Source organism: Platichthys flesus, chromosome 8 (genome assembly GCF_949316205.1).
Source record: "Platichthys flesus chromosome 8, fPlaFle2.1, whole genome shotgun sequence".
Taxonomy (NCBI): domain Eukaryota; kingdom Metazoa; phylum Chordata; class Actinopteri; order Pleuronectiformes; family Pleuronectidae; genus Platichthys; species Platichthys flesus.
The window spans coordinates 9,421,485-9,444,439 of NC_084952.1; the positions used below are offsets into that span (position 1 = coordinate 9,421,485).

The following is a 22,955-nucleotide window of genomic DNA, read 5'->3' on the forward strand; positions in this document are numbered from 1 at the left end:
TTTGTATATGGACATGAAATGAGACTGTACCTTGTAAGTTGTTTAAATCCCTCGGCTGTGGCCTCGTGGTGGCGCTGTTTCCCCCTCCTGCGTGTGGAAGAAAACAATAGCGCTGCCCCGAGCAGGAGGAAGATACACTACTCGCTCCTCTCCGCTCCGGACGCATCGTTAGCCAGGCTAGCCGAGTAGCTGTTTGTTTTTTTAGCCAAAATGTCTACCACGACCGGCGGCGGGGAGTTCGGCAACCCTTTACGAAAGTTCAAGCTCGTCTTCCTGGGCGAGCAGAGCGGTGAGTCCGAGGAACGAAGCGCCCGACGTGTCGCTGGGATGCGGGGAGAATGTTTGGAGAAGTGGCTAAGATGGGCTAGCTAGCTTCTCCGGCTAGCTAGCGGCTGGCTCTCCCTGAGGGTGAAGCCGGACATTGGCGACCCGTGACGAAACAGAAGTAGATGTTAACATATCAGTCTGAACACAGGGTTTAAGATATTGGACGGTGACATAATCACTGTGGACATTACATTTCCTCTCAATGGGGATGATGTCATTGCGAAGCTAGCTAGCTAGCATATACAATGTTAAGCTAGTCAAATACTTTGCTTTTCCTCTTTTCGATGAATGGCCACCACGAGTAATGTTGACGTTTTATAAAATTTGAACTTTATCTTAACATTATTTCGTTGTCACTTTGAATAAAAGCACACGGTTCCCAGTCGGGCCACTAGCCTGTGATGCACCGACTTCATCCCCCTTACGCAAATGTAGCCGGCTAACTACTTTTAGCTAGCTAGCAGCTAGCTGTGCCAAGCTTAAAGACGTCAAGCGTCCGCTTATATTGGCTACGTATTAGAAACCACAGAAGTGTTGTCATTAATGTGTTGATTTTCAACACAGTACCTCCTATTGCATGTGAAGGGAATCGAGCTCATCCCCCTGTCAGTGTCGCGTAGCTCAACTCACTAGCCGTTAGCGTCGGACAGAGGCACCTTGCAGAGCCACGTCGGCTGGTGGGTCCAGACCACTCGGCCTTTCCCCCCCGGGACATTTGTCACCAGCTCACTGGGACCCACACCCACATCGGCTAATCGTGATTGTGTCGTAGGGCTAGTTGTGTCTAACATGGCGCTGTTAAATCGCGAAAACACACGAGAGAAGTGAGCCTCTTTTCATTTTCCATGTTTGTGTGGCTCCACCCATACTGCCAGCTCAGCGTGTGGGTTCAGCGTCCACAGTAGAGCAGTGAATGAACTCACCACGTCACTGAGTCATGTTGATCTGCTTTCTCTCGGCCTGTCTTATGAAATCAGTTCGGATACATGTGGGTGTTAAATCTTAACAGCCGATTGAATTGATCTGCGATGATTTGATTCTGTTTAAAGTTGCTGTCATTGTGTTTGCACAGTTGGGAAGACCTCGCTCATCACCAGGTTTATGTATGACAGCTTCGACAACACTTATCAGGTAAAGATATATATTCCAGTACATGGTGTGATTATTAATGTAAATGGATTAAACAGCCCTTTATCATAAGAGAGGTTGTGACTTGTTAAATTCAGGTGGGTAGCAGCACTGCTCTCCCAATTCAATGTCAGTGTTCAGCATTGATCAATTTAGAATAATTAATGACTATTGATGATTCAGTTAAATTAGATTAATATCATTGTTGTGAAAAGTGCACATTATGGGTTCATCAATAAAACAATTCCATTTGGACCAAAGACTTATTTTCCTCTGCAAAAGCAAAACCATAAAAATAGGATAAATACATCTCTATGTGCAATATCTGGACAAGTTAAAAAAGAAAGGAAAATGCAAACCTTATAGTTATAAATGGATTCTAATCTCTACCTGAAGCAGATGCTTCAACAAAGTCCAGTGTTGTCCAAGTCCAAGTGTGTTGAGAAGACATTCATCACACCTGCACACAGCTGGTTAGCTAGAGTTTTAGCTACCTGACAGTAATGGACAGATTAAAGTACAATTCAAACCTCATGGTCTCAGTCGACTAATAACCAGTGATTACAATATTTCTACAGCCAAATCAGGCTTTAGATCAGTAGCAGCTTTCATAGATGCGTTCTCTACATTCATATGTTCACCAGAGTTTCAAGCCAATTTTGACATTTATTTTTAATAGATTTTTGTTTCTTGGAATAACTTGATATCCATAAAAGATATTTTGCAAATCATGCAGCCCGACCTGAACCACAAGTAACGACTATATATGTACGCATGATATTTAGCATAGATATACTTTTATACAGAGAAAAGGATCTCTTCATTTTTCCATGATCCTTTAGTCACACCTCATTTGTCTGTAGATAATGTTTGTATTACACAATTGTATTATCAAAGTGTATTAACTGTAATATGACGATTTAATGCAATTATTCTATTACAGGCAACAATTGGCATTGACTTTTTGTCAAAAACCATGTACCTAGAAGATCGTACGGTAAGCCTTGTTTCATTGTTATTCTCATCATTCCCATTACTGTAGTTTTAAAACAGCCTGTACACTTCTCATCTGCTCTTTATGCAGTAGCCACCATTTATTTCACTGTCACCATTTCACATTGGTTAAATCTAGTATAATGTCAAAACACATTCATTTTGTTACACATGTGATCATGTTTTCATTTTCATCCAAGTTTTTGTTTTCCTTCCATCCCCTGGCTGGGTCATGAAATCCCCTCGCGCCCACTCCCATTTGCCACATTCATTTTTGCGACTGGCCACAGATTCGGCTGCAGCTCTGGGACACAGCCGGACAGGAACGCTTCCGCAGCCTCATCCCCAGTTACATCCGCGACTCGGCTGCTGCTGTGGTGGTTTATGATATAGCCAGTAGGTATCATAGCCTCACCTCCTTGTCCTTCACTTAATGTATGAGAGGGCATAGAAGAGCATCTACTAGTCTGGCAAACCCCACTGGACAGTAAAATGACGATTTACTCCTGACTGTATCAACCATGGTGATGCTGTTTTCTCCAGCAGTGTCCAGGGGGGTCTGTGCTTTTTAAATGATTTCACATACGAGGTTGTTGGAAAGAAATGAATAATGGAAAATATCCTCTGAATCAGCCTGAACAATGAGTCAGCATGGCCTCTTTTCACGTGTCTTATCGCATAACACTGGTCATCTCTGACCACGCCGCATTTTGAGTGACTCGCCATTCCTCCATAAAACGCCATTTTCATCTCCACCGCTTGGCTCGCAGTTCTTTCATGTCTGTCCCGTTTTCTGTCTCCTTGTCCTACCTTTCCTCTCTTTATCTCCACCTCCTTGTCCTTCTCCTTGTCTCCTCCATTCCAATCCTCAGGTCCGGCTCCAGCTTTGGGACACTGCTGGACAGGAGCGTTTTCGTAGCCTAATTCCCAGCTACATCCGTGACTCTACCATTGCTGTGGTTGTTTATGACATCACCAGTGAGTCAGGGCTGTACTCTTTCACTCGGTGTCTTTAGCTAGATGATGCGTTATTGGCATAGTTTAAATGTTATGTGTTTCTGCCAATAACCCTCAACATTTCTAAGTATTTTTCTTTTTCAAGCTTCTCTCCTTATCCTCTTGCTTACTAACATACGTATCTCTTTGAGCTTTTCTTATATTAGATGCTTTAATGTTTAAATTAAACTTCTAGTTGCTTGTGCACACTTAACTACAACTAATATACAAAATGTTTTATTTGTGAGCCTACACAGATTCGTGATGTACAGTAATATTTTTGTGTATTTACATCCACAGATCTAAATTCATTCCAGCAAACCTCAAAGTGGATCGACGATGTTAGAACAGAGAGAGGAAGTGATGTCATTATCATGCTTGTTGGGAACAAAACAGACTTGGCGGATAAAAGGTACAAGGTTGTGTGCGATGTGTGAATGATACTTATTTTCTTAATAGTTTACAACGATTGATATATAGATTGTAATTGAATAATTATTTGAGGATAAGAAAATGGGTAGCATTAAGTATTTTAGTATAAAACACTGCCAATGCCTGGAATCCCACTTTTCTTCCCCTCAGTGCATCCCATCCAGTTTTGACTTTTATCATCCCTCTGTATTTTTGCATACTTCAGTGATTTTAAGTTGGTTTTTTTTCACATTTTTATTTCACATAATTTTGACATTTTGGCTTTTTTCCCCTTTTCTTTACGTTTTTTGTTCTCTCTCCTGGTCTGTTCTCTCCATGTCATCTTGATTTTTTTTTTTTTGTGTGTGTTTCCCCTCAACACCACACTGACCACCACTCCCTCCCCCTCCTTCCCCGGGACCATGGCAGGCAAGTTTCTGTTGAGGCGGCAGAGAGGAAAGCTCGTGAGCTCAATGTGATGTACATAGAGACCAGTGCCAAGGCTGGCTATAACGTCAAACAGGTTGGTGTCTAGAAACAGCTGCAGGTGTAATACTGACACGTTTCCAGCACAGGTCATAACGTCTCGTAGGTCAGGGAGGTGCAGCTGTGACGTCTCCTCCATGTATTCATTATAGGGATCAGAGTGTGGCTGGTGAACGAACGAATGAGCGACCCCAGGGGTCGATTTCCTGCTGCCTCATCTTCCTTCGTCTTCCTCTCTATCTGTGTGTGTTAGAACTAAACTAACCTCTCTCCTTTTTAACCCCCAACAAGATCCTGTGCTGAGCTTTCTTTGTTTCTCTCTCTCTCTCCATCTCGTCCCTCCCCTCTTGGCCGGTCCTCTTTGCGATGCTTCTTTCCACATCTGTCTGTCCGTCCATCTTCCCCCCTTTTGCTTTTACCTGAGCAGACAGATCACCACGGAGGAGGGCGAGCAGAGAGCTAAGGAACTGAATGTCATGTTCATTGAAACCAGCGCAAAGACTGGCTACAATGTCAAACAGGTAGAAATTCTGCTCTCTCGGGGTAATTGAGCTGATTCTGCCCTCCAAGTTTTCATTTAACTCCTTCCGTCTACTTTCCCCTCCAATGGCTCATCACAACATCATCTTAGCAGTGTCCCTATCAGATGTGTTTTCCCTCCACAGGCGTTTCGGTTCACTCTCTCTGCACAAGTTAACCGTTACCTTGTTCAGTTGGTCAATCTATATTTATGTCTGATTCACTGCAAATTCTGCAGCTTTATGAATGTTTCTGTGAATATAATGGACTTGCTCTGTTGAGGATGTTGGCACAGCAACCTTCACTTTCATGCTCTTATCTCAACTCAGCAATGTCAGTTACAATTTGTGTCTGATTCAGCTGCTTCTCGTGTTTGCCTGTGGTTTAATTCAAACATGGTTTAGGAGTGATCACTCTGTCTGTACCGTGTAGATTGATATTGACAGGAGGGCTGGTTGATATGTATCGTAAATCAAAAACAGTCAAATTTGTATTAATTCTTATTTATTTGGGTATTATTACAAATTAATTAGGACTACATTACATCAGTATTGGACGATTATACGACAAGTAGACAAAAACAAAAATTGCTGGCAGGTTTTCTTAGTTTAAACTGTTTTCGTGTTCAAATTACAGGAAACTTGCCAAATCAGGTTTATCATAGTGTCGAAATGATGAATTTACATTTACCATAATAGATTTACGCATATCATCCATTCCTATTTGAAAGCATTTAACTTTATATCCCATCTAAACTGTATTTAATTCTCTCTTCGTTTTGCAGCTGTTCCGTCGTGTTGCTGCCGCATTGCCAGGGATGGATAGCACACCGGAGAAAAGCAAAGAGGACAGTATCCTTTTTAAAGCTGCTTTCAACCGATGTTGTCAAACTATTGTTATTATTGTTGAGACTTTATTATTTTTATTGTAGGGTAATTTTCAACCTGGTAAGAAGTGACTCTTAGTTTCCTGTGCAGAGCAGAACAATTATTCACTGTTGAGATTGCAACTTGATAGCACTGCAGAAAATACTGAAGTGAAATTTGCACCGTCATCTAATATGTTGCTTAACCAAGTCCTCTCAGTGATCGACATCAAACTGGAGAAACAGCCAGAGATGACTGTCACCGAGAGCAGCTGCTCATGCTAGTACACCTCACCCCCACCCCCGCCTGTGTCCTCCCCACCAACAGCTTGTCTCTCAGTGGCCACTCTCCCCACCCTTGGCGCATTGCCATTGGGATGGAGGACCTGTCTTTTTTTCCCTTTTCAACTCAGTGACTTTTCAGAGTATCCGTGTGGATGTGCATTACTGTATTGAAGCAGATTATCTGGGGGGAAAAAAGTTTTAAAAAGTAAACTGTTAAAACAAGGATTAAGTTCAATGATATGTTGAGATTTTCATCCAGTTGCATGGCATTATATAGGACTGCCGACCGTCATAGCTAACCGCTCTCGAGTTCTTGCACAGTTCTGAATCTTAGTGCTGTTACTCTCGTCAGTGTTGTAAAGTAAAACTGCTTGGGATTTATTTTTAATGACTTTGCAAGGTTGAGTTATCAGCCTGTTGTATTTAACTTTTTTTGATTTAATTATCTAAGATATTGTACATCTCAGATATCTTTCTTTTTTTATACTTTGTCTTATTTTGAGGGAGAAGAGACAGGATCTTACCGGTGAAATTTACGTCATTGTTAATCATCATGTTACCACACTTGGCTTAAAGGAATCCTCTTTATTGAGGAGGGTTAATGGTCCATTTATTAGCTATAGTTTATATCTAATACATCTGCCAGCTTGAACTGACTAATACAACGGCATGTTAGCAGACAACATTTATGATTTGAGGTTTATTTAAAAGGTGGCTGCAAAAGGGATGTGCAACCAAGTTATATTCATTTTTATTTTAAAGGCAAGCCATCCCAAGCTCATTAGAATGGCTACTAACTTTCAGCTATCTCTTTATTAGAACTACAGCGATGGTCTTTCCTATGTTAAATAGGCTGCACGCATACTAACATGCCTGAAGAGGAGTTTTCAGTCATTAGATGCCCCCAAGGTTTAAAATAAAAAGAGCCAGTGTTCAGTTTAGGTCAACGCCGATGGAAAGTTGTCACTTTGGAGGTTCTGACGCACCAACCGTCTCATCGATCATTTGTGTTGTGTCGATTACACTATTGCAAGAACATGCAGCATGCTCACCATGCAGGATTTCTATGGATAAGAACACAGATGCCTTGCTTGTTTGTTCACCAACTTTGTGCACTGAATCAAGCCACAATATTGTAAAATATATAAAAGAAGCCGGCTGACTGGTTCATGGCTTCACTTGTTGTTTTGTAGAGCTGGTAGATAAAGAGTTTGACCTCAGATTCGGCGGACACTTACTAACAACCTTGCTGTAAAAAGTAAAGAGAAAGTTAGTTGCAGTAACCTTTTGCTGTATTGCTATTGGCTGTGCAGGACTGTTGGGTTTTTGTGTTTATTTATTTTGTAACTTGGACATAAAGATGACATTGTACGCTCGACCAAAAGTGCAGACGCTGACACGCATGTTAAAAGTTTATTTTATTTATTTTTTGCGTGTCTGCTGCGACCCCAACTAAAGGCGACATTGAGGCCTGGTAATGTTTTGTTTTCCGTCACGCTGCAAAGAATCACTTGTTTGTGTAGTCGGTAGTTTGGTTTACAGTCACAGGTGGAGGCTGCAGGGTCTCCAGGCACACACACACTCACTCGAACACACACACACACACATATAACACAAACCAACTTACTGTTCATAGCACAACAAAAGACACTGGTCGTTTGCTGTAGCTTGTTTTGAGATGTCGGCGTTTTTAAAAATGGATTTAGAAATTCAGTATTTAATTACATTCAACAACCATTTTAACATGAGCAGCTCTTCTATTACTTGTCACTGATTAAATACTCAGCTTTGTGCTCTTCTGAATTGTGTCTGTCCATTTGAAATATGCTGTCTACTCGTGTTTAGCAACGTTTGTGTGAATAATGTTCTATTGCTATCTGATGTATAAAAAGGAGAGTTAATGAAACACAAGTGTAGACCTATCACGTGGAATTAAATAAAGACATTTCACCAAAACATCAACATCTGTCATGCCTTGCTTTGTGAAGCCCTGTTGTAGGAAAAGGTATTGCACTATTATATGGTATCAGTTGTATGGCGCATCGATGATTTATATTATTTCGGATGCGTCATCTCAATAAACTTTTACAAGCTCTTGACACAGCACCTGATTTGAAGCCAGGGAAATTCTTTCTCACCGCAAACAGGACCCACTAATCATTTGGGTACGTATAACTGGTGTTCCAACAGAAAGGTGTGGCCAAGTATGAACACGAGGTTACATCACATTGAAGGAGCCACATCTTTACACAAAACTATGTTGTGCCTGTGACGCTACACTGAAACTAGTCAGCAGAAATTCATCATTCCTATTCCTGGGTTTCAACATTTAGACCAATTTAATTATGCAATTTCAGTTTTGTTAGGTGAGTGAGTTTGGCTAGTCGCTGTGTGGTAGGTATTCATTTCAACATGCTGAGCATATACATACATACAGATATAAAGGGACTTTGTTTTTAAAAATCCAGAGCTGATGCACAAGCAGAATATCTATTCTTTTGTATTCATGGTTGTTTTAAAAAAAATTGTTTATCATCTTAACTTGGACTTTAGTCATTCAAATAAAAGTGTAATATCAAAATCCCATGTGAATCTTTACCAACATAAAAAAACAAGTTTTTAATAAGTTATTATATTCAAACAGAACTTAATTCCGTTTTTATTTGAACCTTTCATGAGTTGTTAAAACAGACTCTAGGCCCAGTCTAAGAGGAAGCGCTCAAGTCAACGTGGCGGTAATATTTAACCAGTGATTCTGTCTTATTGTGCTGTTTATGTTTAACATTTACAGTTTATACACTGAGCGGTTAACATCAACCCACTCCCTGCAGCAGCCCACACATGTCTCCGTTTGTTACACTCTCTATCAGCTCAGACCGAAAGCAGCTGTGTGATGCCATCAGTGCGTTCATGTAAAGAAAAGTAATTCAGAAAATGACACGTCATTTCAAAACCAGTCTTACATATAAGCTTCTCATGTGAACAGGTTAAACGTCAGAGTCTTTTCATCTCATAAGCGCCTGACACCAGACTTTTCAGCCAACACATGTTTTTATGATTAACTTTCCTGTGTATTCAATTATTGATCTGCTTTTCGAATCTGATACTTTATCTTTGCCCTTCATTATTATGTAAATATTGTTGAAACTTTTTTTATGGAAGTACACATTTTACTACAGTTTATGGAAGTTTCAAAAATAATATAGGCTCAGGCATCAGTACAGCTCAGCAGTTTTTTGGGGGGCTGTTTTTAAGATTTCAAATGTTAACTTATTTCTTTTAATAAAATATGATGATAGAGGTTCTAGCAAATCATAGGCTCTATTGTGATAATTGATAGATAGACTCACAGATATATTGATAGATAGATAGATAGAGAGAGAGATATACAGACAGATAGATGGATGGATAGATAAACACAGATATACACAGATAAATACAATGATATTAATATGCCTTCCTAATTTCCCTTATTCTTTATTATTCTTTGTATGTTTGGCAGTCTGTGTGTATGTGTGTGTGTTTGTGTATCTGTGTGTGTGTGTCCTCAACTAGTTTTGTGCGTATGTTAAAATTAATGTTTAAATCAACAACAAAAAAACTTCTCCCATATCTCTGCTGGGGGCGGGGCTCACCTGCCCCGTGCGCACACCTGCAACCCGGAAGTGCTGTGACGTCAGGCGCGTTGAAGGCATGGCTCAGGAATTCACCGCAAGAAAATCCTGCTCGACCTGATCGACGATCATCTCCCATTGATCCAGCCCCGCCGGGTCCCGTCACACACAGACACACACTCCGGGCCGAGCAGGTGCTTTGTTGTGAGTCCCTCTTACTTTCCGTGGCTCCTCTCTCTCTCTCTCAGTAGGAAGTTAACTTTGAATTGGAAGATGTCCGCGGAGAGCATTTTACCCGACGAGGCGATGTTCGCTGACTTCAGGCTGCAGTGCCTCTCCACCGACAGCTGCTGGCTGAAGAAGTACGACAACAACAGCGACATGCAGGTGTGGGTGGAAAATCCATCGGCCAAGAAGGGAAACAACGTCCCAAAGAACCACAGGATCAAGGTGAGTCCCGGCTCCGAAACTTCTGCGACTCTCTGGGCCCGCGTCGTCGTCTGCTTCACCAGTGTCCCCCCCCCATGTGTTTCAGTGCAAGATGACCATCAGGGACGTGTCCGCCGCCGACATGTACGACGTCCTCCAGGACGGCCAGTACCGCAAGAAGTGGGACCCCACCATGCTGGAGAGCCGCGACATCGCCCGGCTCTCTGCTAACGCTGATATGGGCTACTTCGCATGTGAGGACTCTTATCTGTGACACATTCCTCCGCTGTGTTGAACTGACCCACGGACAGTGAAGGCCTCACACTGAATCCATTCGAACTTTAAACAGGGAGACTGTGGTTTCACGGGTTGAGTCATATTTATTCAAATGATTGGATCTTAAACTGAATACACGTGAAGTAGCCACTTTTATCTTGTTTAATCAAGTTAATTTGGATAGAGTTTTTGCTATTGTTTCTCCTAAATCTAGTTAAGGGCAGAGGGTATCTCACCTTGTTAATCCCTATTACAAAATATTGTATTTGTGAATATGGGTTATAGGAATAAACATATAATTCTACTTATATAAATATAGTTCCACTAACTATTTCCACATTTTTATGGCTGAATTAGTGCCATTCATCCATTTGACCTCATTCTCGACACAATAACCAAAGAGACCACACCTCCTCTTTTCTTTTCTGCATCAAGTTCTTTATAGAAATCACGTAAAAATTATAGATAACGAGTAAAATGGACTTGAACTCGGAGGGAAACCACAATTTCCCTATCAGCAAACGCTCCCTGCTGTATTTCCATTTTCCCAGTCCATCCATTTGTGTGATCGCTTTTAACAACTCCCTCAGGGATTGAACACTGTCCTGTTTATTGCCACAACAAGGAGGCACCTGCTGACTCTGAGGCTGTGCTCGTGAAAAGCTAAACCGAGGAGAGTGTAACACAGATTTGTCTTTTTGCTTTTCATCCCTTCAGGGCTCTGTCCAAAGCCTCTAAAGAACCGAGATGTGGTGACGCTGCGTTCGTGGCAGGTGAAGGATGAAGAGTACATGATCGTTAACTTCTCAGTCAAGCACCCGGTACGCCGCCGCCTCCTACACACACACACACATCACACACACACACACATCACACACACACACATCACACCCACTTCCAGCCGCATAGCAACCACTCTCTCTGCACATTCCATTTATAAGGCGTTTATTCTTTCGTGCATGTTCGAGAGCTATTTTCAAACAAGATTTTTCCCCCCTCAGTATTTTGAAAACCTCTTCTGATTCCTTCACAGAAATACCCCCCGCGCAGCGACCTCGTCAGGGCCATCTCCATCCTCACCGGCTATTACATCAAGCCCATAGGACCCAGCAGCTGTGCCTTCATATACCTTTCACAAGCCGACCCCAAAGGTACGACCACGTCCAAACCACAACAACTGCTGGCTTATTGTTTTCAGATCCGTTTTTTCTAAAGTTTGCCGTCCCGTCCATGTGCTTCCAGGTTCTCTTCCAAAGTGGGTGGTGAACAAAGCGTCTCAAGTCTTGGCTCCGCGGGTACGTAACGTGACACAACCGCTGATCCAAACGCCCCGTAGGCAAAAGTGTGCTTAAAGATGTGGCTGTAATAACATGGAACGTGTGCATCTACCGCTGTGGATTTACATATCCACAAGGTGAACATGTGCACGAGGTGTGTGCGCGTAAGGGAGTGAGGGTTTCGTGTGTCTTTTAATGGACAATGGTAACCGTAGAAACCAGGTTTAAGGGCCCGTCCCAGTGAGGCTGCTGACAAAGGATCATCTCAGATCCTTCTCCGTGGCTCGCTCGCTCCCGGCTGAACTCGTTCCCCAGGTTTCATACGCACTGCGCAGGTGGAAACTATTCAGACCGAAGTGTGCGGTCGTGTGAAACTGCCACTGAGGAACTGGAGTTCTGTAACAAGACGGAAGCATTGACCTTTACCGAGTAGAAACAATTCATATTTCATTGGTTAAACAGCTTAAATAACAAACCGGAAAAAAAGTCAGTGATAAGATAAATGCAAAAAGAAGGGATATCTTGATTCTAAATATGTTCAATGTACAATTTGTTCAATATTATATGGGAGGATGTTGAAGGCCCCACAGGATGATTATGCTGATAATAAGCAGGCAGAAATATATATCATATTAAGTGAATAATACTTGCATTTAATCACACTACATCAATGTTTGTGATATAAAATTGCCAAGATGATCCTCTTTTACGCCATAGAATCCTAGCGCCTTTGTTCAAATGTCGATGGCATAATTATGACTCATTCAGTTTATATATTAGATTGTGTTTTGCAAACGTGTTTCAGCGTTTGACTTCGTTGTCGCGTCAGAGCTGTAAATGGTTTCTCACAACCACAGGGTCTCCTGCAGCTACTCAACCGTTTAATCAGTTACAGGCGTCGAGCAGCTTTATCTCCAGCGCTGTTGACTGAGGTGCGGAGTGACCCTCACTGTCAGACCCGATGATAATCCTACGCCCTCCTTCCCCCAGGTGATGAAGTGTTTGCACAAGGCGGGAAAGAACTACCCCGAGTGGAAGCAGCAGAACTCCCCCGACCAGAAGCCCTGGCTGTACCCGGAGCAGAACACGCTGCCCATGATGGACCCCGCCGAGCTGTCGATACAGCGAGCCGACTCGCTGGAGAACGTGGACGAGAGCTCCAAGGTGGACGCACAGGACAGCGAGGACAGTAGTTAAATTGAAGGGACGGGAGGAGAGAGAGGAGGATGGACTGATTATCCTCGCGAAAACAAAAAGACTTGAGACCTCCTACTGTGTGACTTCGCCCTAATCCTCCAGTTTTTCCACATCAGAGTGCCTTGTGGGATGAGCATGAAGTACAAAGTGTTTACAGCTGTCTTAACAGTAGGAAGTGAGGACAGATCAAGTGGCCAATCACCTCGGTCTATGTTGAACTAAGCTAAACACGTGTCCAGTGTTGGCCTTACAGCAGGTGTTACAGGTGTTGGGCTTTGAATGTTGGCCTGGTGGAAGCTTTACTTATACAGTGGCGACTCCGTAACATGTGCACTAACCCATTTTAAAATGTTGGAAAATTGAGTTACCTTTAATGAGGGACTAAAAAGAGGTAAGATGAAGAACTGCCATCGGTGAAAGTGAAGTTAAATACCAAAATTTATAACGCAACAATTGTTTATCATAGACTATTTACCCAACCTTTTAATTCAAAGTCAACAAAATTTTACAATATAATAGTCCCTTTTTTATTTAGTTAAATTTCATTATTATTATTGTTCGTTGCCTATTTAAACCGGCTTCATGATAATAAGATTACATGAAACGTGCTGTTTGTGCAGCAGCTCAGAGCATCGACTGTGAATCAGAACAATTTGCCTTGGGGGAGGGGGGGGGGGGGGGGGGGGCTAATCCAAAACAAAAAAGAAACCTCGCTGTCATTACGTTTGCCGCTGATTTTGTTTTTAAAATGTGAATTTTATTGTGTAATACACACTTAATTTTATTTAGCCATGAGAAGTAATTACGAGTAGTTCTGCTCCATCCTCCTTATGTTATACAGGACGGCTGTGTGAAGGTTCATTGAGACGTGCAATTATAGTGTATTTATTGAAATCTCTATATAAGTTATACAGACTGTAGACTTGCATCGACACTCAAGGATTAGATCAGCAGTTGGTCCGTAACGATGAAAATGTATATGGGTTGTATTAACACTTAAATGTAAAGAAGTTTGTATTTCTGTCAGTTAGAAACCACTTTCAATGAAGGCCCCTGATTTTAGTTTTATATATTTATTTGAAGTTACTCTAACCGTAGATGAAGCCATGTTGGAGAAACGACGCCGGAGTGTCGTCCCACAAGCTGAGATTGTTTAGTTTTTGCTTCTTAAGATATATATGTTATAAACAAAACTTCAAGGTCTTGATTTTTTGGTATTTTTTTTCTCCTCATGAGGTTTACATGCTTTAGTCGTCACTGTCATTCGCTGCATTCCTGTCGCAGCGACAGTCAGTCTGTCAGTTTCAAGAGAAACCAGCTGCCAGCGTGGAACAAGTAGAGCTGCATGTTTCAGAGCAAACCAGTTGATTTCCAGCCCCTTTCTCAAGCTCTTCAAGTACAAAGACAAAGGGCTGCTAGAGTTCAAATACTTCTTCAATTGTCAATGTTAACTTCTTTCATAAAAAAAGGATTTGAAAAAACTTGTTTGTTTCATGGTGCACTCAGTAAGAAATTGTAATCGGATATCAAGCAACAGATCCAGATGGTTACTTTGATTCCGAGGAAGATTTCAAGCAACATTCAGCCACGTTTTACCTTTACACTGCATTTTCTAAATGAGTGTGATGCAACGCTGACTTGGAAAATAGAGAATGGGGACGCTTTAATTCCCACTTCTAGCCCAATGTAACTTTGCTGAGTTGTTACAACCTCCTATGGAAAGCATAACTGACCAAAGGTTGCAGCTTAAATTTCCAGAAAGATGTAATTCAGAAACTGTAGATTTGGTCATAAAGACCTGAGTTTCTCTCTGATAGTCAGTCAGGAAACTTAAACTCCAGAATTCTAGACAGAGTTTGGTTTATTGGTTACAGCAGCAGCTCTTCTGGTTCAGGGGTCTCAGTTCAGTGAGTGGATCTATCGTACGTCAGTCAACACACGGACAGACTTTGTATTTTTCTCTTCAACAACTCGGACATGGAGCCGGACGGAATTAAACAACCAGATGTGGCTGCAGAGGGCGCTGTTATTCAATCAAAGTGACAGTTGCTTTAAAGTCCCTTTATTAAAATCAATGTAAAAAAGTATAAGACAGTGTCTGTAGATGTTTCAAAGCTACTGTATCTTAGCATAGAGCAGCATCATCCCCAGGGTTTCAACTTTTCTCTGTCACTGTGTAGACCAAACACTGAATCTGTTGGTTTTACTGACTTAGCACATACTAAACCAAAGAGGTCACAATCACTGCCTGGAATAATCTTTAGTCGAACAGGAAAACCTACAGTTCTCCTGTTCTCCTTCACACACAGAAGCCATATAATAAGCTTTAGCAGTATGCTAAGATACAGAGCACAATAACAGCACTTTAACAGAATGTGAGAAGTTATAATTGTCAAGAGTTTGGAAACTCAAGTAAACAAGGAATACATCAAAACCACGTCATTCAGCCAAGGAGCAGAGTCAATAAAACTTAAAATGTTTGAAACAGAGGATATTTATACTTTTCAGTATTAAAGTAATGCTGGGTTCCCAATAGCAGTGATTGAAATATATTTACACGACTTAATATTTCCAACACAATTATAAATATTTGTTAAATAAAAAAAATGGATGTACAGTGTTTTCTGTTATATTTTTAAATCTACTACATCTAATAAAGTCATGTGACACTGCTGTCTCTGTACTCAAAATATTAATGAAATCCAAGTAATTTGTACAATACATGTTACTGCTCAGTTACTTATTTATGCGGTACAGTTATATGATTACTTTGAGTAAACCATGAAAATGTTTACAGTGCAAATTTGAACTTGATTTAAGTGTTATATTTCTAAAACCTCTAATGAGCTTGAGGGAAAGATTAAAAAAGGCAATTTGGATTCATTAAATTACAGTCTTTAAAAGTTACGATTGAAAATATCAATTCTATAATTCATGATTGAAAATGTCTACAAGGCTTCTGCTTTTCTAAAAGCTAAAAATACGACTTCCTGTAAACACCCCCTATTGCTGTAGAAATCATTGTGTGTGTGTCACAGTAGATCAGAGGGTTTGACTGTCTGACGGAGAGAAGACTGAGTCTTTGTTATTGGTACACAGACTTTGAATGAGTTTGTGAGTCATACATCTGTCATCGTGAAGCTGAGACAGAATGGAGGCCAGAGTCCGTGGGAGGAGGAGAAGGTCTGTCCACCGCTTTCTCCCGTTCTGCTGCCATCTAGTGGACAGTCCTCTCCTTCTGCCGTTGGTAGTCTATTAAAAGATCACAAAAGAGAAGATTACAAAACTGAACACGTCATTATACAGAAACCATGACCAGTATGATACAACAAAGCGACCTCACTGACAGTTTTCTGCTTCTGAAGACACCACAGTTATCCACAGGTAATATTGGTACTGAAACATGATGCAGGAATTTATGAGCTGGCAAATTCTTTAGGTTTGCTCTTTCTTATATTATTATATTTTCATTTTGGAAGCTTTCCTCTCACATTAACTTTAAACTGTCGGTTACAGTTTGCCTTTGCAACCGTTTAACTAACATGATACAACATGTATTGTTGCTACTGTTGTTTCAGCAGACCATGATAAAACTCAAAGTCCAAGTTAGAAATTAAAAACAGATTTAAATCTCCTATCACATTCAAATTCAAAGATATACATTTTCTTTTGGATGTATATAATTCTCTTTTAACTCATCTCAGTATTTTAACTCTAGACAAAAACTAAACTATTGATGTTTTCTGATAATATTAAAATTAAAATCTAATTATGTTGCCTTAAGAAACATACACATCTAAGTAAATATCTCAATGACTTACATGTATTTATGATGATACAATGTAATTATTTGATATAAGCAAGAAACTCATTCTTATTCTCAGTAAATGTATATCTAGTCTGTACAGTTAAGGCCTTTTATGAAAACTTGAATAGTAATATTTTTAATTTCTGACTGCATTATTTGTCCAATCTTCATAATGGGCACGTGTTTATTTACATTTCTACACATATTGTATATGTTAAAACAACAACTACAAAAGTGTGAGAAGACTGTGACCTATGAAATACTGAGTCGAGGAATTAGACCGTTTAACTGTCTCTCGTCATCTTGTGCTCGGGACTTTTTGGGCGGGTCGGAAATCACCGCTCTACTGTTACAGTGCGTCATCCCTGTACTTAGCGAACCCCTCCCTTAACACTGTGACTCTGTAAGAACTAAAGCACATACGTATTAATGATTCTCTGACACAATTAAAAGCTGCCACACCCACTACACTAACGCCTTTGTCCGAATCTTGCCTGTACATTAGAAATTGCAGGAAAAATTACCCTTATCCAAATTTGATAAATATGAGGAGAGAAAGACGAGTGGATGATTTTGTGAAGAGCAACATTGATTTTGAACTGAGGATCAACTGCACCAGTTTCTTCTTTGACCAAATCCACCAGGCGGCTTGACAAACCGAGACCACTCGCATTTTTCTGGGATGTGACAGACTCAGAATTATATTTATTAATACTTTATTACTGCTTTACGTGCACTTCAAACATTCTCCTCATGTTGTTGATGTGATTTTTTTAGAGTGAGACTTACTGTAAGGAAAGAAGCGAACCCGCATCAATATTTCTTGTGCAGTCTTTAGAATCTCTACGGCCTTAAGAGAAAGAAGACATTCACTTAATGCAATGCAATAAACAGGATATCACCAATAAACAACTGTTGGGGTCAATGTTAACTTAATGAGAGATTAAATGCTTTACCAGTTACATTTTGGTCATATGCACATTCAAGGATTCTAATAGTGATTAGCTAAATGTTTGAAGAGGAATTGATTTTTTGGTTGACAACACAGTCAGTTTCAGACAGTTGTTAGACAACCAGGAAATGTGATCGCTTATATACTGTATAATAAAGTGATGATTAAAATCACTGTGCGTTTCTGACTTACTCTTGAGTGCTCTATGTCTTGGAAATCCACCTCATTCACAGACAGAACCTGGTCCCCCTCTTGTAGCCCTGCTCTATGGGCATCTGAGTCTGGAACCACCTGCCGACCCATCACAAACAGACACAGACACACACACACACACACACACACAGACACAGACACACAGACACAGACACAGACACAGACACACACACAGACACACACACACACACACATACACACACACACAGAGAAATAAGTCATTCAAATTTTGACATTGTTCAAAAAGCAAATAATTTGTCAAAGGTACAACATGAAAATCAGTAAAAGTATATACAAAACACAAGGATGACTAACACACACACACCTTGGATATGAAGATTCCTAGCTGTGATGCTTTGCCCCCCCGGATGTTAAAGCCCAGCTGTGCTCCCGGAGGTTTCTTCAGGACGATGGTGCGAGGTAAGAACTGCGTGAGCTCGTTGTTGTAGTCAGGGTGATGAATACGCTACAAGCGGAAAAAACCTTGAATTACTGAGAGGGATCTGATCAGAGTCAACAACCTGCAGGAAACAGTGCTGCAGGACATCACAAGCCAAACGACTGGGAACATTCTCAGTGTCACGTTTTTAACTGAAATTGAGCAGCAGAGAAGTTTCCTGGCCGAATATTTTAAAGGTAAATTGTTGAATAGGAACAAAAAAAAAAATCAACTACACTTTGTCGTCTTCATGACATTGGTGCTAATTGATGGCATGTCATATTATTTTAATTTAATAATGTGCAGTATTATTTTGGACACTTGGTGGCAGTCATTAGATGCACAATAGAGGGCACCGGTGACAGGTGGAGGGAGAGCACACAGTTCTCACCAGACCAGGAACAGAGAAACACACACCAGACAGAATTGGAAAACCTGGTACGTTCATGTAATGTACACGTAGACAAAATGTTGATGTGTCTATGTGAGATCACTGCTATCCAACCTGTGAAGTGATGGCAACCGAAGAAAAAGGACAAAGGAAATGTTGAAAATTACCGTTACGTTCATATTTGCTATCTGATACACTTGCCTCAATGATCTGTCTAGGCTGTCTCCACTAGAGGTGAGGACGTGGACGACGTCGATGCCGAAACAGAAACTCTCCCACTGACGTGCGCTCACTTCACACTTTAACAATAAACATCAACACTAGTCAGAAGTTATTAGCACCTGAACTGTACTGATGATTACTTTGTGTTTGTTGATTTGCTCCAGCGTTTATGAGGAACTTATAGAAAAAAGAAAAAAAAACAAGAAGCGCACATCCAGGACATCAGGGTTAAAGTTCCCAGAAGTCTTAGTTTGTGTGAGCAACAGGGCAACCCTGATACAGTGAAGGCTAAAGATGCAGCACGTAAGTTTAAACTGACTGAATGTCAAATCCATGTGGAAGGCAATGACCACTGTAGTATACTAAGTTTTGAATTGAAAACCTTCTTTTGTAAATCATAGCACAGTTGTAATAACAATAACAGTCCAAAATACTTTTAACGCACAAAGCGGGAGGCAAGTGAAGATGCACACCTCTAGTCACAGATGCATCGATAACCGAATCGTAGCCCTCTGAAGTGAAACCAATCGTGAGGTGCCTAGAGATCCCCACCCCCCCCCCCACAAAGTCCATCACCATCCCTGGTTTGAGTCAGAGCTGCAGGGTAAAGCCTGTCACTTACGTCCTGTGGAGGTATCCATGCTGGTGGGTTCTCATAAGAAGGCAGGAAGACAACTGGGAGCTGGTAGTCGTCATAAGGGATTTTCTGATCCATCGTTTCTGGGCAGACCTAAAGAGAGAGAAGTTATGAAAACGTGTTCCCTAACATTTAATGCACTGCTTGATGTATACAAAACACAGGTAGCAGTTATCTTGATGACTCTTATTGTGAAGTAATGTATATAAACTTATGTTTTAGCCTTAAGAGACCAAGACCCACCGGTTGTTGTAGCACTGTATCACCTTCTCCACTTCCACGCTGCGACGTCACTGTGAATATAACGACGAACATTTAGATCGTGAGATATAAATTAAACAGGAAGTGGAAAGTCGATCATTTCGCTGCAATAACACACAAACAAGACGCTGCTGGCTAACGCTGGTTAGCTTGCTAGCTAACTTGGAAACGAGCTAACTTCGCTTCGTTTACAGCTCATTTAAACTCGTATTCGCTACTTGAGGGAACAAAGCTCTGATGACGGAGATACTACGTGTGTGTTGTGGATGGAAAATACAGAGTGGCCGCCATTAAATAACAAATAAACTCACCGCCGCAGGTTTCTCTGACACGGTTAGCAACGGACTCTTCCTCTGTAACGAACACTGATCAACACTTGGAGCATTGTCGCCTCCTGCTGTCCCGGAGGGGGAATTACACCTGCCCTCTACAGACTATTGGTGTATAATAAGATGTATTATAGCTGTTATTTCTATTATACATAACTGTTATTACAATTACATAGCTGTTATTATGCTGTTATTACTACTATATATAACTGTTATTACTGTTATATAGCTTTTATTACTGTTATATAGCTTGTATTACTACTATATATAACTGTTATTAGTGTTGTATAGTTTTTATTGCTGTTATTTAGCTGTTATTACTATTATAGATATCTGTTATCTAGTTGTTATTCCTTTTATATATAACTGTTATATATATTTTATTACTTTTATATCGCTTTTACTACTCTTGGACTATGGACATAACTTTACTGTGTTCATCTGCACTCAAAGGATCTTGAAGAATATTACAAAAAAAAAAAAAAAAAAAAATATATATATATATATATATATATATATATATATATATATATATACAATAAAACATATTTGAACAGAAGTGTATTGCTTTCGCTGGAGGAAAAATGTTCTTGTCAAATTTTCTTAATATTTTTTTTTTCTGTTCTCTTTATACCTGCATGTATTCAGTGCCTTGGCTGCTGTTACACTTTGAAAATGTATCTTGTCTTTATTTGCCTTAATACTAACTCATACAAAATCTACTACATTGAACCACAGCACCTGTTCATACCTGTGTGAGGACATTACTGGGTACCAAACATTAACCCTTTTGATCATCATCAAAAGGGTTAATGTGTGACTGTTTACATCCTGTTGGGAACTGGCTCTACCGGTCTTAGCCCTTGTGTTGACATAGACACAATATATGCGTAATCTCATTTAGCTTGATCTCATCTGTTCAACCAGTCATATCTTCATTAGCTTTGCAATGTGTGAAATACCATCAAATAATCTAAATTTACAGAGGGTAATTGGGATCCTCCAGTAAAAAGTGTTCGTAGATTTACAATTTACAACTTTGGTTTTAATTATTTGTATTACTGTGCAGCTCCTCACCCAGACAGGTAGTAAGCGATCCTATGCTTTGTCTTTTTTTAATCATGCACTCCCATATCTCTTGCTCTTTGATCCCCTGTCCAACCGAAACTTGTTTTTCAGAATCTTTCCATCTCCCTGCATGTCTGACAGGCCCGTTTTGTTCGCTGTCTCCATGCTCCCTCGTATTTATCCAATAGTTGGAAACCAAAAATTGAATGATAGCATAGTGGAATTTCTCCTGCCTCAACTTGAAGTGCTCACACCAGTTAAGTTCTCAATTTCCAACCAAAAACCATCTCGCAGAGTGAGCACATGTTTCATTCAGCTCTGGTTACACATTTAATCCCTGGTTCAGACTCAGTACGTGTAAACATGATAACATGATATAGATATAGTTGTTATAGTCTTCTTTTTATCAGATCCCCTTTTCATTCTTTTACAATGAGATGTTTTTCAGTTTCAATAGTTCTTTTATCTAAACACTGGAGGCCAAACATGTGCACCACGTTCTTCTTTTCATCTCTAATCGTTTTCTTTCCATCACTTAGTGCTCAAATTATTTTGTTAACTTAAGCAGACTGATTTTCTTCAGGCTATATTCCCTCTAACATGAACACTGCATGAAGCAATAATTAAGCTGCCTCCAGGTCCACACCGATGTCATGTAAAGCAGGACCAGTGCACACAAGCTTCAACCTGTTACAAACCCACGTCAGAGCTAATGAGAAGATTCTGCAAAGTTCCCGTGCATAGCAGGAATCTCACACTACATTTGAACCCCCGACGTGTTTGGATTAGTTTCTGCAGCTGACTCAATGATTGTGGTCATAGAATAGACGATTAATCAGCTTGGTATCACATTAAATACTGAATGTTCTCCTGTGACACATCTCACTACTATCTCCTCATAACCTATCATGAATCTATGATACATATTAGTTCCTAATTTTGCTACTGAATTAACCAGGTTTGCAACAATCGCTAAATTTACATATTTATTCAAACTTAATCTGACGACTGGAATCATCTCAAGTTAAAGTTAATTTGTGCAGCCAAATATATCTGTGAATTCCTTTACAAAAAAACTGTATTTGCAGGGACTTGATATGAGCTTAACTCCTAAATGCTGCATACATTGTGTCCACATTTATTATTGTCTGTTGTCCCTTGCATGTATTTCTATTAAAGGTGCAGATCATAGACTGTATATAAGATTGGATGACATGATTGCTCCCCAAAAGTGAAGCCAAAGTGTCTCTATTGCCCCTGGTAGCTGGCTGCAGTATAGGTCATAAATCCTGTCTCCTCCATGTTAGGTATTGGGACATGGACCAAACCAAAAATACTCAAAGTATTTCACATTTATTTGTGTTTCCTATACTCACACATCACAGTTTGCCTCATTGGATTTGACAAAGGGAGACGTCATCTGCTCTTAACGCTCGACGAGAGAAGAAAAACCCCACCTATTTACAGTCTTTATTTATAGTGATCCCTTATTGATGATCACTGCTGATACCATCAGAGATCAAAACTAGATTAACAGGCGGTTTCAATGACTAACATTTTACACAGTCAGGAGGAAGTTTAAAAGAAAAGATGAAAATGATTTGAAATGTATTTCCTCGTCTTACAAACTATCTTAATACACATGAAGACAAATCTCATGCCTTTATTTGGACACATTTAAAAAAAAAAAAAAAAGTATTTACCTCGTTTAAATCTACTGACGTCCTCACTTTGATCATTTTAAGACAGTTTTAAATCATATGCAAGAAGACTCATGCTGATATTTGAACAAGAGTCTTCTTGCTGGTGCTGCTAGGTTTCGGTTTTTCTAA

General features: G+C 40.3%; 3 protein-coding genes across 7 annotated transcripts; 2 read left to right on the forward strand and 1 right to left on the reverse strand.

Moving 5' to 3' along the window:
• Positions 1-105: 105 nt before the first annotated feature.
• On the forward strand, positions 106-7,972 carry rab41 (RAB41, member RAS oncogene family). Of its 4 annotated transcripts, none has more exons than XM_062393266.1 (8): positions 106-289; positions 1,400-1,458; positions 2,399-2,452; positions 3,321-3,426; positions 3,745-3,856; positions 4,769-4,862; positions 5,645-5,711; positions 5,946-7,972. In XM_062393266.1, exons 1-8 carry the CDS (start codon positions 211-213, stop codon positions 6,008-6,010), a joined length of 636 nt encoding a protein of 211 aa, XP_062249250.1. In that variant the 5' UTR covers positions 106-210; the 3' UTR covers positions 6,011-7,972. The 4 variants fall into 4 exon arrangements, with proteins under 4 accessions (XP_062249250.1, XP_062249249.1, XP_062249248.1 ...); XM_062393265.1 differs by lacking the exon at positions 3,321-3,426 and adding an exon at positions 2,739-2,844 and having other exon boundaries at positions 107-289; XM_062393264.1 differs by lacking the exon at positions 4,769-4,862 and adding an exon at positions 4,285-4,378 and having other exon boundaries at positions 109-289.
• Positions 7,973-9,672: 1,700 nt separating this feature from the next.
• On the forward strand, positions 9,673-13,476 carry stard14 (START domain containing 14). Its single transcript, XM_062393261.1, has 6 exons — positions 9,673-10,074; positions 10,160-10,307; positions 11,047-11,150; positions 11,363-11,480; positions 11,572-11,624; positions 12,597-13,476. The coding sequence occupies exons 1-6, from the start codon at positions 9,898-9,900 to the stop codon at positions 12,801-12,803; spliced, it is 807 nt and encodes a 268-aa protein (XP_062249245.1). The 5' UTR covers positions 9,673-9,897; the 3' UTR covers positions 12,804-13,476.
• Positions 13,477-14,849: 1,373 nt separating this feature from the next.
• On the reverse strand, positions 14,850-20,126 carry pdzd11 (PDZ domain containing 11). Of its 2 annotated transcripts, XM_062393267.1 has the most exons (7): positions 20,038-20,123; positions 19,709-19,758; positions 19,451-19,558; positions 18,102-18,242; positions 17,756-17,854; positions 17,401-17,461; positions 14,850-16,055 (listed from the first exon to the last, which is right to left on the reverse strand). In XM_062393267.1, the coding sequence occupies exons 3-7, from the start codon at positions 19,541-19,543 to the stop codon at positions 16,021-16,023; spliced, it is 429 nt and encodes a 142-aa protein (XP_062249251.1). In that variant the 5' UTR covers positions 19,544-19,558; positions 19,709-19,758; positions 20,038-20,123; the 3' UTR covers positions 14,850-16,020. The 2 variants fall into 2 exon arrangements, with proteins under 2 accessions (XP_062249251.1, XP_062249252.1); XM_062393268.1 differs by lacking the exon at positions 19,709-19,758 and having other exon boundaries at positions 20,038-20,126.
• Between the last annotated feature and the right edge of the window lie 2,829 nt (positions 20,127-22,955).

What these genes read in the sequence shown, in the direction of transcription:
- stard14 (XM_062393261.1), top strand. Translation starts at nt 9,898, where the DNA reads ATGTCCGCGGAGAGCATTTTACCCGACGAGGCGATGTTCGCTGACTTC. An exon ending in ACTTCTCAGTCAAGCACCCG is followed by an intron (nt 11,151 to 11,362) that starts GTACGCCGCCGC and finishes ATTCCTTCACAG; the next exon opens with AAATACCCCCCGCGCAGCGA. An exon ending in CTCAAGTCTTGGCTCCGCGG is followed by an intron (nt 11,625 to 12,596) that starts GTACGTAACGTG and finishes TCCTTCCCCCAG; the next exon opens with GTGATGAAGTGTTTGCACAA.
- pdzd11 (XM_062393268.1), bottom strand. Translation starts at nt 19,543, where the DNA reads ATGGATCAGAAAATCCCTTATGACGACTACCAGCTCCCAGTTGTCTTC. An exon ending in TAGGAATCTTCATATCCAAG is followed by an intron (nt 17,855 to 18,101) that starts GTGTGTGTGTGT and finishes ATGGGTCGGCAG; the next exon opens with GTGGTTCCAGACTCAGATGC. An exon ending in AAGACATAGAGCACTCAAGA is followed by an intron (nt 17,462 to 17,755) that starts GTAAGTCAGAAA and finishes CTTTCTCTTAAG; the next exon opens with GCCGTAGAGATTCTAAAGAC.
- rab41 (XM_062393266.1), top strand. Translation starts at nt 211, where the DNA reads ATGTCTACCACGACCGGCGGCGGGGAGTTCGGCAACCCTTTACGAAAG. An exon ending in CTTCCTGGGCGAGCAGAGCG is followed by an intron (nt 290 to 1,399) that starts GTGAGTCCGAGG and finishes GTGTTTGCACAG; the next exon opens with TTGGGAAGACCTCGCTCATC. An exon ending in CTGGCTACAATGTCAAACAG is followed by an intron (nt 4,863 to 5,644) that starts GTAGAAATTCTG and finishes TTCGTTTTGCAG; the next exon opens with CTGTTCCGTCGTGTTGCTGC.